This window comes from Triturus cristatus, chromosome 3_1, assembly GCF_964204655.1.
Source record: "Triturus cristatus chromosome 3_1, aTriCri1.1, whole genome shotgun sequence".
NCBI classification, from domain to species: Eukaryota; Metazoa; Chordata; class Amphibia; order Caudata; family Salamandridae; genus Triturus; species Triturus cristatus.
Window position 1 is genome coordinate 859,513,281 of NC_140583.1, and position 15,484 is coordinate 859,528,764.

At 43.3% G+C, this 15,484-nt stretch overlaps 1 protein-coding gene across 1 annotated transcript in view; it reads right to left on the minus strand.

The window, feature by feature from the left end:
* Nucleotides 1-5,189: 5,189 nt before the first annotated feature.
* The window catches only part of PDK1 (pyruvate dehydrogenase kinase 1), a 148,522-nt gene continuing 138,227 nt past the window's right edge, over nt 5,190-15,484 (minus strand). Inside the window, exon 11 of the mRNA XM_085645290.1 lies at nt 5,190-7,447. Within this exon, the coding sequence (XP_085501416.1) occupies nt 7,307-7,447 (141 nt within the window). The 3' untranslated portion in view covers nt 5,190-7,306. The remainder of the gene's footprint in view (nt 7,448-15,484) is intronic.

Genomic DNA, 15,484 nt, shown 5'->3' on the forward strand with positions numbered 1-15,484 from the left:
TATTTCACCTTGAAAGAATATGTCATCTAGCCCATCAGTGCACAAACATCAGGATTCAGTGAAGGATAATTCTTTTTCCTCATGCCTCTTACGTTTTCTCAAAATTTGTCACCCATGGCCACCATTTTCTTGATTTGGGAGTCATCTGAATCATGACAATCTGTCGAGAAACTGGGATACTTATGCAAGAGCAGAATGGTACCTGGTGTCACCCTAGCATGGATGAGGTAGCTATGAATGAATACGTAGGCCAATCACGGCAAGGCGGAGGAGGAATGAGTTAGGTAGGAGGGCTCCAAGCAATAGAACCTACAAAAGGTTACGAAATGGTTAACCGAAGCTCTGATGGGCACTTCCAGGAAAATTGGACTTAAGAAACTTAAAAAAAACACACAAAAAACCAGACCCATCTCTGATGGTATGTTTCCTAAGCCTAACAGGTGGTGGGAATCTGTAGATTGATTCTTGGAACTGGAACACTGGAGAAAGGGGAATGGTAAAACAAGCACTCTGAACTGAGAACCACTAAACTTTTTATATTGTCCCAGAGGACATTGCTCCAGAAGGTGTCAGTTCCAATAGTCCCAAGAACTGAGGGCTTTCAGGCGCCAATTTCCTCACTGATGAATAAATCAAAGTACCTATGCTAATTCGCTTCAAAAGTCAATACACAAACAAATCTGTGCATAAAGAAAGTTACAACAGTTTTAATTAACCAGAAGACTTATGCTGGGTCAAAGTTCTGACTGATTAAGGAGTCTTCAGGCTTCTCAAAATTCAATTGAATGAGTGCAAAAAATTAATTAAAGAGACTGACTCCTCGTTTTGAGCTTAAAGGCTGGAAGACTAAATTAACGGTTCAGCAAGTTACTGCTATTCCAGGGCACAACAGGTCCAGACACATTGATGGAAGTGCTGGAGATCTTACCGCTGGCTTGATTGTCAATAGCAGGTGCTTTGAGGTGGGCGAGCCCTTCTTTTATGGGCGGGCCCTACCCAAGGTGGCTGCCTCAGCAGGATGTCTTGCAAGAAGGAGCCAAAGGTTCTAGGGTTTTCTGTCTTCTCCCGGCGGCAGTAATCTGGCAGAGGGCAGGACAATGTTTGATTCCAGCAAAAAGAACAATTGAAGGACAGAATGCAGAACAATGTCATACATTCACCCCAGTACAGAGATCTGGGCCTAAAGCCATCATATTTTAGTCAGCATGACAGTCCAGTTTGGTTCAATTGAGAAGCGTGGCTAGGTCATACCTTGCGCAAAGCCATTAATTATAGTTACAATGTCATTATCTAGTAAGTGCTCAAGGGAACAGTAGGGGAACGGCCACCCACGTATCCCAAAGGCCCCTGCGTCCAAAAGGCACACAAAGAGCAAATTGCAAAAACAATGTCCCGTCCCCGAGCACAACACAATTATTTCAAAGAATTTCCCCAAGAAAATATCATTCCATATCTTAAATATTGAAGATCTTCTTTATTCTCTCATTTCGCTCAGAGCCGTAGGTTTTTTACAAATGGCTCTTAATCATCACAGTGCAAAGCTGGTATAGCCAAAATGTAGCCAACACGTGTTTCGTCCTGGGTATATTGCCCATCGACTTCCTCAGGGCAGCTAGTAATTAGAAAGTAGTTCCACCAAAATCCAGGCAGAATTTTTTCAGGGTCCCATTCAGCATGGGTCTACTCAGTGGGACTTTTATTTCCAGAAGAAAAAATGTTGTATATAGTTGCAGAAACAGGGTCATTCAAACAGTCAGGGTTGGTCCTTGTGGTTACATCTGTTCCAGCAAGGAACGTTTAGTATGTGTAAATATCGTATCTCAGAGAGTAGTCCAACCGTAATAGGATTCCAAATGCGAGTAAAAAAGTTTGGACCCAGCCATATGCAAATCAGTCTTGACCCTGCGCCCAATGGGAACAGTCCAGCCCGAACTGCCAGGCCAGGTCCTCCCTGGACTGGAAACACACATCCTAGGACCAGTTTGAGGTCCTCCCTGGACTGGAAACACACATCCTAGGACCAGTTTCGGGTTATCAGCCCTCATCAGCCAGGATAGCTTGACTCCAGTGGCATGGAGAGCACGGGACCCACATCATGGCATATCCATCCCACTCGGGGTGACAAATGCAAAAAGAACAATTGATGGACAGAATGCAGAACAATGTTATACATTCACCCCAGTACAGAGATCTGGACATAAATCCATTGTTTTTTTGTTCATCATGCCATTCCAGTTTGGACCCAGCCATACGCAAATCAGTCGTGACCCTGCATCCAATGGGAACAGTCCAGCCCAAACTGCCAGGCCAGGTCCTCCCTGGACTGGAAACAAGCATCCTACGACCGGGACGTGGGTCCCGTGCTTTCCATGCCACTGGAGTCAAGCTCTTCCTGGCTAATGAGGGCTGAAAGCCCGAAACCGGTCCTAGGATGCTTGTTTCCAGTCCAGGGAGGACCTGTTTGGCAATTGGGTTGGACTGTTCCCATAAGGAACAGAGTCAAGACTGATTTGCATATGGCTGGGTCCAAACTGGAGTGGTGTGGTGAGCAAAAGAATGATGATTAAACCCAGATCCTTGTGACTGGGGGTAAATGTTTGCATTGTCCAACATTCCGTCCGTCATTTGTTTCTTTTGCATTTGTCACCCTAAGTGGGAAGGGTATGCCCAGACGTGGTTCCCGTGCTCACTATACCATTGGATTCAAGCTAACCTGGGTGATGAAGGGTGATGTCCTGAAACCGGTCCCAGGATGCATGTTTCCGATCCAGGGAGGACCTGGCTTGGCAGTTCGGGCTGGACTGTTCCCATAAGGAAAAGGGTCAAGAATGATTTGCATACGGCTGGGTCCAAACTGGGGTGGTGTGGTGAGCAAAAGAATGATGGATTAAACCCAGATCCTTGTGACTGGGGGTGAATGTTTGCATTGTCCAGCATTCCGTCCATCAATTGTTTCTTTTGCATTTGTCACCCTAAGTTGGAAGGGTATGCTCAGACGTGGGTCCCGTGCTCACTACACCACTGGATTCAAGCTAGCCTGGCTGATGAAGGGTGATGCCCTGAAACCGGTCCCAGGTTGCTTGTTTCCGGTCCAGAAAGGACCTGGATTGGCAGTTCGGACTGGACTGTTCCCATAAGGAACAGGGTCAAGACTGATTTGCATATGGCTGGGTCAAAACTGGGGTGGTGTGGTGAGCAAAAGAATGATGGATTAAACACAGATCCTTGTGACTGGGGGTGAATGTTTGCATTGTCCAGCATTCCGTCCATCAATTGTTTCTTTTGCAAATGTTTGATCCCAGAGCATGGGTTGACAAAGAGTTTCAGGCTGCAGTACACCCTTCAACACAGTGGTGCACCGGACAACGGCAAATTGACCCTTGCAGCCAGCATGACTCTCAAATGTGAACGGAGCCAATCTATCCTGGCAGTTGCGTGACAGTGCTCCTGCAAGTGCAGTGAAGCTCTGATGGAGGCGTAGGCCTTTTCTGAGTTGCAGGCATGGTGAGGTCCTGATACCATCTGAGACACAGATTCTCATCTTAAAAACCGGAGGTAGGCCTGCAAAGTGGTTGAACCAGTCAAGAAGGCTCAAGTATTGGAAGATTATGTAAGACAGAGGTAACAAGGTCAAGGCTGTTGCCCAGTGGCGTAGCTAGCTCTATGGGCGCCCGTGGCAGTTCTGCATTTGCTGCCTCGTGGCAGCCGCAGTGTAGAGCGGGGAGGGTGCGGGGGTGCTGGCGAGCATTTTCTCTGCCACGACAAATGCATTGAGGAGCGGGGGCTTGCTGTTGCTGCCCAGAGATGGCAGGTGATAGAGGGGGGAGGCCACCGTCCCAAAAACTTGTGGCCCCTGGGGCAGACTGCCCCCCTCACCTCACATCCCCCCCCCCAGCTACACCACTGATGTTGCCTGTGGAGTGTGTTGAAACAGTTGTGTGAAAAGTCAGCTCGACTGCAGCAATACTGTTGAGAAACAAATCTTTTATGCTTTTAGTGGTGTGGTCCCCTGGAAGGTTAATATCAGCAATGAATGCTGAAGAAATACGACCAGAGAATTCAGCAACGCAGGGTTGTTGGCAGGTGGTAGATAATAGGAAATGCAAAATTGAACATAGGTATGAGACCCAGTGTGGGACACAGGTGTTGAAAGGCCGAAGAGGCGGATGAAGACAGACTCATTACCTGGATGCAGATCCTTTAGATGATAATGGTGCGTAAAGACATCCCTGGTTTTATGTGTGCTTGTTAGGAGGACAATTGTATAACTGTCAGGAATTAGTTAATTAAAAAAGGGGGATAATGTAGGGTAACCCAGGATTGCAAGAAATGTTCATCAATGTCCGATGAGTCACCCACTACTAAGTGAGTATTTATGAGCTTGAGTTCAAAAGGGTCTAAGGGGTAGTTGTTGGAGAGGTGGAGTACATGTGTTGCATGTAGGGGCCTTTACTGGGGTGCTGGTGTGGTGAGATCCTGGCACCATCTCAGGCACAGGTTCTTATCTTGAGAAGGAAAACTAGAGACAGGTTATTCGGGTATGAAAGGGATCTTGTGCAACGTTTCACGAATCCCCTGTTTCTTGGCCAAAAAGGCTGCATTCAAATTTTTGAACGGGTAATGTGAGACTCTATTCATTTTCCCATTGGTGTTGTCGAGGGGAGTTCTTCCTTTGGACATAGTTACAGCATCCGAAGCACCTTGCCCTTCTTGATTTGGAACATGCTGAGGCAGGCTCAGTAAATTAGATTTTCTAGCTTTAAGGCCAACGCTAACGCCTTTTCCACCTGATGGACTAATAGACTGGTAGATATTCTCTTCACTCAAATGTAGCAATTGGCTCCTCGACATCTGATTGCAGTTCAGAGGCCATGTTGGCTGTGAGTGGAAGTCTGGAAGATCACAGGGGCCACAGGAATTTTCACTGCTCAATGCAAAAAAAGAAAAACCTCAATAAGGGAAAACATGCCAAAAATTGTGGCATGGGGCTCACTGAACTGCACTTTTCTACCCCGGATTAAAACAGAGAGAGAGAAGCATAATCCTTGTCTCCAGTCCTGCCATGGAATTTAAACTAAGATGCATCCTGATAGTATTGTGTGACTTCTATTGAGCTCACTACATATAGATTCTGCCGTAAAATGGCCACTCCCAGCTTCTGTCAGCACGAAGTGTACAAGGAACAGTGCTCAATTAATTACACTTCCATTTATTGTACCGGAAATAACACAACAGAACATTTTAACTTATTACAAAAAGCAAATTTTTCAAATATTGATCACTTAAAAGCATATTAAATTACACTGTGCAAATCAGAATGATATTAACAAATGCCCACATTTACATAATTTCACAATGTATTAAATATTATCGTTTTTCGAAACAGTTATGGGTTTTGTGCAATTTAATAATGTGAACGGTGACTGTCACAATGATTTGTTTAAAGTGCTAAAAATTACTCTTTAGTGTATTCTTTGACAATTGCTTTATATGAGCGTTCATCACAAATGCTAGGCAAAATAGATACATATATCTCACAAGAATAATATAACTTCAGTACAATGATTTCCTTCATTTACTTTAATATTTGCTTCAAACTCATTACACTGATAAATTTGCGTACCGCGAATGTTGTCTTGTTATGTTGTTTCTTGCAATGTTTTATTTATTGACTTTTAATCACACAAAAGTATTCGATTTTCCCAGCTAGTTGCAGTGAGCTAACACTAAAAATGGATTACTTTAAATGTTCTCTTAATTTCGTAATATTAATAAGGGCCAGAAAGCTTTCGTATTATTTCTATGGAGGCTTAATAAACCAATGAAAATTTCCATTTATTCTGGGTACCCATTTTAATATGATTGAGCTCTTCAAAATCATTGAAAGCTACAAAACAGCAACAAAAATAAGAACTTATTCTAGGAATTAAAAATTTTAGAATCATGCACTGTAAGCATCCATCATTTCATGCAGCCTTATGGACTGGTTCCACAGACTCCACTGGTCGTCGCCATACTCCAGGAAGTCTTTTTAGACTTAAGATTTACTCCAACTAATACATAACGCTACATTCCCTTGAAAGAGCTTTAAAATTTCACAAAAGCAGAATATGGCCGTGGCAGCTTTTAAGTTTATCAGTAAGGTAAATATATGTATACAATATCCAAGTTAGGTTGTTGCCATTGACATTAATGTTACACCAAGCATGAGGAGCAATGCCACATCAAGGCACTTAAAGAAATATGACAGCACCAAAAGAAAATCAGAAGTCACAGGTATACACTGTTTTTGCAGTTAAAGAACAAAGGAACAGTACAACACGTTGTGGAAGCAGAGAAGCATTTCACCAAAGATATCTTGCTTAGGTGTGGAAGTGAAGTATCCCACTCCAGATTCAAAATCATGCCCTGGTTCTTCCACACAGTTGTTTTTTGTGACTACTGATGAAAGAAAAGCTAAACTGGTTCTTTTAAAAACTTCATTACAAAACAGTATAATACCTCAGGACGTTACTCGCAAAACAAGGCTAACTAGCGATTGCACACTAGGCTTGCAGGGTCTACATGCTACCCAAAACATGTACGCTGAAAGGCAATGGGCAACAAGAAAAAAATTGGAAAATGTGCAAACGTTTCACGAAGAAGGTAAAACATGAAAAGCAGATTGTATTACATCAGGTTAGCAACTACTTAATATATTAAAATAACGAGGAATGTTACAAAGGTTAATTACTCATAGTATGTAATTGCCAAAAACTAAATTTGTCATTCTAACATCATGACAATAAACTACCCAACACATTTTTCTCCTTCAACTTCCTTCTTCATATGTACGAAATCTTGACATGTAACTTACAACGAGAACAAGGGGTAGGAGTTTCATCCCTGGCTTACTTTTTACTTTGCGCGGTTTCAGTCAATTAATAACTGTCTGGTAACATCACTCATCGGTGCTTCCTTTTACCAAAATGAAACTATTAGGTTACTAAAAACAGTGGTTTCTGTGAGCTCCTGTCCGTCCCATTTGTACTTCTCAGGCAAAGATGCGGACATACAGGACTGGCTCCAGTGAAAATAAAATGACCTCCATTAGGAGTGGTGTTAGAAAAGACAAAGCTTTAAGGGAATGTTTGTGTATGCTGCCAAGGGGATGAAAGGAAGCAGCAGCTGAATGCACAGTTCATCTCCCCACAATGCACTTTCTCTTTCCAGGTTTTACAAAAATAGCTGAGTCAATTTCTTTAGCAAGCTGCCATGACCATGATCTCCATCAAAACAGAAATCATATTTTCATCAGCCGAGACATCTATTTACTGCGGTAAGTGGTCATGTCCTTTGGTTCACTGCTTGGCACACACCAGTCGTCTGCTTCGTGGCTCGTCTTGTAATGCCTCCAAGCTGATTTATTGTAGACGGGAAGTCTTTCTACTGACTCTGTGGATAATGCCTGAAAGAATAAGAGCATCACACTGTGTTTAACAAAATAAATAGTACAGTGATCTGACTTGGAAATTCAGCTGGTAGAACGCAAAAATGGGATTCAATATATTCTTGTGGGTTGTAGAACATAATACGGAAGTCAAGAATACTGAGTTACAAAAATATCACAATCACTATATCCCTACCACTACAGTATAAGTATAATTTATTTTGCAATTAAATGGTTAGGATGAAGTAGTGGGTCTAATATTATTACCATGCTATGTACCATGTGTGATGTAGTGGGATATACCATCTAAGTACCATGCTCCAACTAGAAGTGACCCCAAACTCCATCAGAGGAGTCTTTATTGCTCCACTTGGCTACAAGGTCAACTCTGGTATTCTTGTTTGCAAATAGGGGGCGGCCATTTTCTCATCAGCCCCAGCAGCACCTATATTGGTTCATCAGATCACACGCCTCTTACTTCTTCAAGCCATTCACCAAGGCGTTCAAGATCAAGAGTTGCAGCAAAGGCAATGTCTATATCACCATGTCTGCTTTGGCTGTGATCCATACTCTTCCTACCTCTGTACAAAGACAATACGGTATTGTGTCTCTATTTCCATCCTATTCTAATTACCTCAATGTTCGCCTTGTATCAAACACCCCCCCTGCCCATCTAGCATAAATATCAATGTGGGAAACAAATACGCTCCACCTCCGCAACCACCATCTCTTAGACGCCTTTTAACTCATGCTCATAAACACTCACTCAGCACTGGGTGACTTAATGACTTCGATGACCTGTTTACTCGCAACAACCTATATATTCTGTACCTCACGCGTCAACCTGGCTTACCATACATTTTCCCACATCTTTAATTAACTGATACCTGACAGTTATACAATCGTCCACCAACCAAGTACTCATAATCTGGGTGTAGATCCTTCGGATGAGGGTGAGTGAAGCCGTCCTTGTTTTTTTGAGTATCTGTCTTCATCCACCTGTTCTACTTTTGCCAACCTTTGTCCCATACTGGGTCCTATACCTACATTCTCTGCTATATTTCATATTATTTAACACTCACTAGTGACAACAAACCCTGCACTGCCGAATTCTCAAAACACATTTCCTCAGGCTCAGTCTCTTCTTGTAACAAAACATACATTGCTGATATTAACTTTCCAAGGGACCACATCCCTAAAAGCATAGGAGATTTTTCTCAACATCATTGACTCTGTCAAACTGACTTTTCAAGCAACTGTTTCAACACACTCCATAGGCAATGACCGTGACCTTGGTATCTCTGCCTTACCTAATGTGGAAATACCTCTGTTCTCTTGACTGGTCCAACTACATGTCAATTCCCATTAATTGTGCCAGGATTCGGCCCCCTTACAAAAGGCGACCAAAACCATCTATCAAAACACACTAATTTACGATTGTCCTATTAGACACTCTGCGCCAATCACTGCAATGTTGTGTTTATGTTCCCATTTGCATTTGTATGCACTCATTGCCTTCAGCTCTCATTGTAAGCATACCTGCATCCCTGGGCATCCTCACATGTTACCTACAAGTGCTGCTGTGAACATCTTTTTGCAGCCCTTGGGGAATAGGCATGTATTTTAAACATACCGCCAACAACATCGGGAAATAAAACAAGACCATTTTTGGGTATTTACATAAAAGCCTTCACTAACTTTTCACAAGTCCTAGCTCTCCCTAATGAGGGAATGAGAAATCCATCCAAATAGCTTTCAAAAGAAGAAACCTCTGCATGGGAAGGGGGGCTTTTATCTCTTCTTCATATGCACACTGCCTCAAGCTGGAGTCAGGCCCTTAATACCCAGTTCAGTGGAAAAGCACTCCCAGCTCTGAGCATGGGAAACTGATGGGCACTGACAGTTAAGACAATGGACAGTGGCACTGGCTTTATCCTCTTACATTAAACTATAGAATATTCGTATGATATGTACGCCACTCCCAACCAGCTTAAAAGTGATCATAATCACTTTCAATAGCGGGGATATGGACATGACACAACATGAGTATTAAGTGTGCGCTAATTTATCAGTGTGTGGGACTCTGTTGGACCGTGCAACCAAATGTTCAATAGGTTTCTATGGAGAACGCTTCCGTTTCATCTTTAAGCTTTGTCATAGTTAATGTGTGTTAATGTGGAGAGGTATCCGGGGAAGGAGAATCAAGGTTTCCTTGACTTTGTGAGATTTAAAGTGTTTCATTTAAAGTTCCCCAAGAAGACTGTTCTCATGGCACGGTCACTCTGAAGGAACATTCTATTCTACCGGTTCAGTAATGCAAACAAAACCTATAGAATCGTCTCTGTGGCTGGCACGAGTAGAGTGAGGTTGCTGAAAGCATATGGAGTAGGAGGCAGGTGCAGGAATTCATCTGCCCGACAGATGCCTAAGATCGGCATCTGCCCTTGGAAAGACAGACAGTGCCAACTCTCTTTTTGGAGATGACCTGATACCTTTAGCATGTGTGAGCCTGTATCTCCGGTAGATGTGGAAGTGTGGACGTCCAACCAACAATGATAACTACAGAGAAAACATCTTCCTTTTTGAATACATATTTATTTTGTGGTGGTAACATGAGTCCGAGAGCCTTAAAATAGTGGGAAAGAGTTACAAGAGAAAAGTAATACATGTACCATACAAGTATAAGTGGGGTCAATGCACACAAACAAGCTACTGATCATCTGTAATGCTTTTTTTATGCATTCTCAAACCACAGATTGCTCACCTATTGAAAATCCCCAGGATCTGGAATATTTCATAGCAATTGCTCAAGCGCACCAGCAGGTGGTGCCTTTCTCTGTGGTGACCTTGCACCACCCCCAAGAAGTGATGGTGGGGAACTGGATACAGATACCTGCCCTGTGTGTTTATCAAAGTTTATCTTGTACTCTTTTGTGCCCTCAGATACAGATCAATTGTGACCGATTGGAGACTGCAATGTGCTGAATCTAGCTTGGGACCTTTTTAGAATGATAGGAGTCCACGTCACAGAATAGGGAGGAAGGAGGATAGTGAGGAATCGGTGGTTAGATAGAATATCCACCAGTAACAGGGTTACCAAAGGCAAATAACTTGTTCTTCTGATGGATAATCCCAAACACAGATTCGTCATAGTTTGAATAGATACCAAAGGAGTCCATCCAGAACATTGGGGGGTCTGAGTAGTGGACTCACACCAAGAAGTCCAACAGGACCAAGCAGATAAATTAGCTCTTCCAGGACCGTACGTTTGAGGCAGTAGTGATTGTGAACAAATGCACTCATGCCCGCATGGCAGCCTGGGGTTTGTTCATTAGTTTTAAACCACTCACTCTTTTTTGGGATATTCACCTTGACAGGGTTCGTTTCTGGACCATCCTTCCTTTTGTAGCACTGGCAAAGCATGTGAAAAGCTGGTTGTTGACTTGTGCACTCTATGAAAAGCTCACTGACAAGGCGCACAACAGTAATTGCGATGAGGAACACTATTGCTGTTAAGCAGTCATAGAGGACAGCTGTGCATGAATTTGAAAGGTGTGTGTGAAGAACGTAGGTCCAAGTAAATTTCCTGTTGAGTCAAAATGAAAAAATAATGAAAGGATTCAGTTAAAACATGTAAGTGAGTCCTTTTAGAAGGCCACTTGAATAATGAAGCTTGGTCAGGCCCATGTAGAAAAGCCGAAAGAGCAAACAAGTAACCTTTAATAGCGTCCACTACAAAATCTTTCTGGGCCAGAGACAGCACAAGCAACAGAACATCAGAGAACCTGGCCTGTAGAGGATCAACTTGACGGTTCCTGCACCAGGCCACAAACATCCCTCAATGACCGATGTATGCAGATTTGGTAGATGGACGCATAGACTCTGGAATAATTTCCAATACTTTAACAGGTACATTAAAACCACTCAGTTGCCACTTCTCCATCTTTCTATATAGTAGGTTGTGGATATTCAGGTGTAGGATTATGCCCGGTTGCTCATACAGGAGGTCATCCTGAAGAGGTGAAGAATCCGAAGACAAACACTCAGGTTCAACAGGTCAGTGTACCACACTTTCCTGATCCAATCCAGAGCTTTCAACATTATCTGAACCCAGTCTTTTCTGATCAGCTTCAGAAATTGGGGTAAGGGACTAAGTAGTAGAGGAAGACCTGCACCCACTGTTTACGGACCAGGTCTTTCAAGGAATCTACTAGTGGAAACTCCAGGGTGCCTTAATTGTGAAACTGCGTGCTCCCTGCAGTTGCAAAAAGATCCAACCAAGGCACATCCCAGTCAAGTAAAGATGTCTTGAGCCACCTCCAGTTGAAGATGCCATTTTTGGTCTGACGGGTGTGGTCTGCTCCCCTCGTCTACCCTGACATTCACAAAGCTGACAAATAATTGACTACTAGGGAGGTGCCCTGTTCCAGCCATTTCCAAAGGTGCAGTGCCTCCTGACACAGGATCCATAACCGTCACACCACCCTGTTTTAGCAGTACCACACAGTGGTTGTAGTGTCTTTCTAGATCTGAAATGGCCTCTCATTGATGGATTTGGGGAAGGCCTTTAGAGCAAACTGAATGTCATGGAGCTCTAAGAGGCTGATATGAAGCTTCTGCTCCACTCGGGACCCAACACTTCCACTTCTGCCAAATGGTTGCCCCAATACAGAGACATTGTATCTATCGGCACTGGGAGCTCTGGGTGGGGTAAGAACGACGGCCTGCTACAAACCACCTGCGACCACTGAAGGTCCTGGGCCATCTCATTCGATATAAAGATCCTGCTGAAAGACAAATCCAGCGTTGAGTTCGATGGAGACAGACGTTCTACCACCAGGCTTGCATGTTCTAGTAGGCACATGGGACTAGTAGGAGGCATGAGTACAAGAAGCCTTAGGACAGGAGTGTTCGAAATTCGCATAACTTGCTTCTGCATAACTATGTGAAATGACAGCAAAATTAAGTGAATTAACATGAATGCAAATCAAGCATTTTCTGCTATATTTTAGCACAAAATGCATCCTCATTTCAAATTTGGCGCAAAGATGCATTAACAAGAGCACAGCGTTTGTAGTACATTTTACATGGACCAACCACGAATCCTGCTACTTGCGGTAAATATTGAACAAGAATTGCATATAACTACACGAACTGGTGTAGTTTCACAATTTTGTGAATTTTACGTAACAAGTGTAATGTGAAATTCTCAAAATTACAAAAATGCACAGGTTTAATTTAAATTTTGCCCAGGCCTACTCAGAACCACCTGTAGTGTAACCCCGGATTAAGTCTGAAACATTGGAATTATAACCTCAATGTCTTGGACTCTCTGCCTTGAGTGGGAGTTTAGCTTGCTGATGGTAAACCCCTGGAATGACAGAAGGGTTATCAATGTCTAAGGTTTGCGTGAAAACAGGCAGGCTTTGAAGGTGTGGAGATGTGAAGAGTAGGGCATAACCTCTCTGAACAACCAGCAACACCCACTGATCCATTGTATTTGCCGCTGACCCAGGTAAGAAAAACATATTCTTACCTCTACTGCCTAAGCGTGACCAGGGGAGGAGAAATGAAAGCGGTGGTTTGATGTCTTTGGTGGTGTACACGACGTCTATCACCACTGCACCTCCATGAGCCACGAAAGGCCTATTTTGGCTGCTGCGCAGGTTGCAAGGGATGTGTGGTATCCTGCTCTCTTCTCTGTCTAGTCCTTTCTCTGTGTTCTGTACTCTACTGCTCAGCCAGTGTAAGTGATGTCACTGAATGTTCCTTGTGTGTATGTTTGAGTGGAACTGTCAGTTGCTGTATGTGGGCTGAGCAGCAGGGATGCTGCTCCTGGTGGGGCTGATTCTCCTGATACTACTTTCAATACTACTACAACCAACATATCCTCTAATGTTTCTGTCCTGACTGATCCAAAGAATAAATCTACCTTTTGGATATAACATCATCCCAGTTTACCTCATTCTTTGCATTCCACACTGGCGACGAGGGGAAAAGGACTCACTTGGGACAAAAGGACATTACTGAAATTAAAGAGGAGTCACCATCACAAAGAGAATAAGAGAGAGTAAGTGTACTTTTAAAAGAGCATATTTGAAGCCTGCTAAATGGAAATGTCCCTGGGAGCCCCACCGGTGTCTTTTTCATCAGACAACCTCAGCCCAGGGCATTTGAAGTAACAGTGCTTTGGAGCCTTCCAGAAAGGGCACTGTCACTACTGATAATTTAAGAAGCCTGCTGTTGAACATCGAACCAATGGCTGATTGATACAGGCGCTGCTGTACTGGCACTGACAGTATTGATTGTGGGTCAGACAATATTTACAGTAGTTACAAGAATTTTGTACTCTTGAACTTTAACATAGGAGAGCCTGCAATCTGTGTGTTCTTATTTCTCAAACCAACGAAGCTCCTTATGGATATGTACTTTTAATCTACAGTACTACAGGATGTCTCTGGTGGAAGTATAGACCATCTGAATCCTCTGAACTCCAGTACTGCTTATGGAACTGACACACCAGAGACTTCAGACCCAAGGAGGATACTGTAGCATGGCTATCTTTGAAACACTCCAAAACATAATCAGTGGTTCGTCAAAACGTCTTAAGCCATCAATAGCCATGTCCATCAGAGATGCTGCAAGTGCTTAGGCATTGTCTTGGTCATGCACAACATTTTGAAGCCATGGAACGACATCTGTGTCTGATCTGAAGAAGACTTCCATTCTCCTAAAGTACTAGCATCGAAGGAGATGCTGGGGGCCCTTCAGAATTAGGAATGTGCCTCGGTGATTCAGAACGAGACACAGGCCTGGTGTGGGCTGAGCTCAGTTCCGGATCCGAAATGGGCATCAACACAGGGTCCGGCGCGGACGTCTCAGGAATACGAATCAATGCTGGAACAGTCAGCACTGACAAGACCCCCAGGCAGGAATGAGGGGAATGGATGAGCACTGGAAAGCATCCAGGTAAAGGCACCACAAGGTCAGTCAGCATCGGGATCAATCTTGCTGGTGGAAAGGCTCGAAGTTGGACGACGACACAGTTATTTGGCATGTCAAATGTGCGGCGTGTCCTTGCCATGTGTGGGGCACCATCTTCAACATGCCTGAAGATGGTGTCTTAGAGCGGGATCTACAAAAGAACGGGACCTTCAACTTTACACTTGAGCGGGTACTACACTTGAAGTGCAACCTACATCACTTGTTTTGGTTTGTGATATAAAGTTTTGCTTCTGGTCCCTGATGGCCGAAGGGCACATTTGTTGCATTACTTCGAGCCGTACCTAGACTATAAACACCAAAGGTATATACATCATGTGGATTCATGACCAAAATCGTCCCACTATCCTCTTTTTCTTTCGCTGTCAGTGCGAAGATACCCCTTCGGGAGTGATTCCAGCGCTCTACAAAGTCCTCATTCATTCCTGCAGTTACATAATGGTTTCAGTGGAAACTTCATTGGTAAAATATCTGTAGAAAAGGGGATTTTAGCATCAGTAAAATCTGACAAAGTAGAGAGCACAGGCATGGATACATGTTGAAGGGCACAGAAAGGAAAGAACAGGTGTCAGGGTGCAGGGGCAGTGCTTATATGTGGCTACTTGCAATCACTTTCGCAGACTGGATAGGGTCTCTGTGTGTCCAATGATGCCACGGAAGAGTAATTGCTATGAAAAATTCCAGATTTAGTGGACACCTAGACAAATGTTGACTAATCTTCAGTTAGAAGTATACATCAGAAATACTTTTGTTCTAGAGAAGAAATACAAATTCAAAATGTATAACTGGGAGCGGGGTAAACAAACGCAATTACATGAAAAGTCAATTTATCATGCATACTCTCTGGCAAGTTAATAATGTAGTGGAGAAGTGAACGAACCAATATGTGAGAATAAGGATACAACTGTAGTCAACACAATAAGCTAGGGACATAGGAAACAGTGACTAACTCAAAACAAGGAAGAAGAAAGGAACAAGAGGGACAGGACAGAAGCAAGAAGCTTGAAACCATAGGAGAGAAAATATTAACTATGAAATAAAGGTTAACGAAAA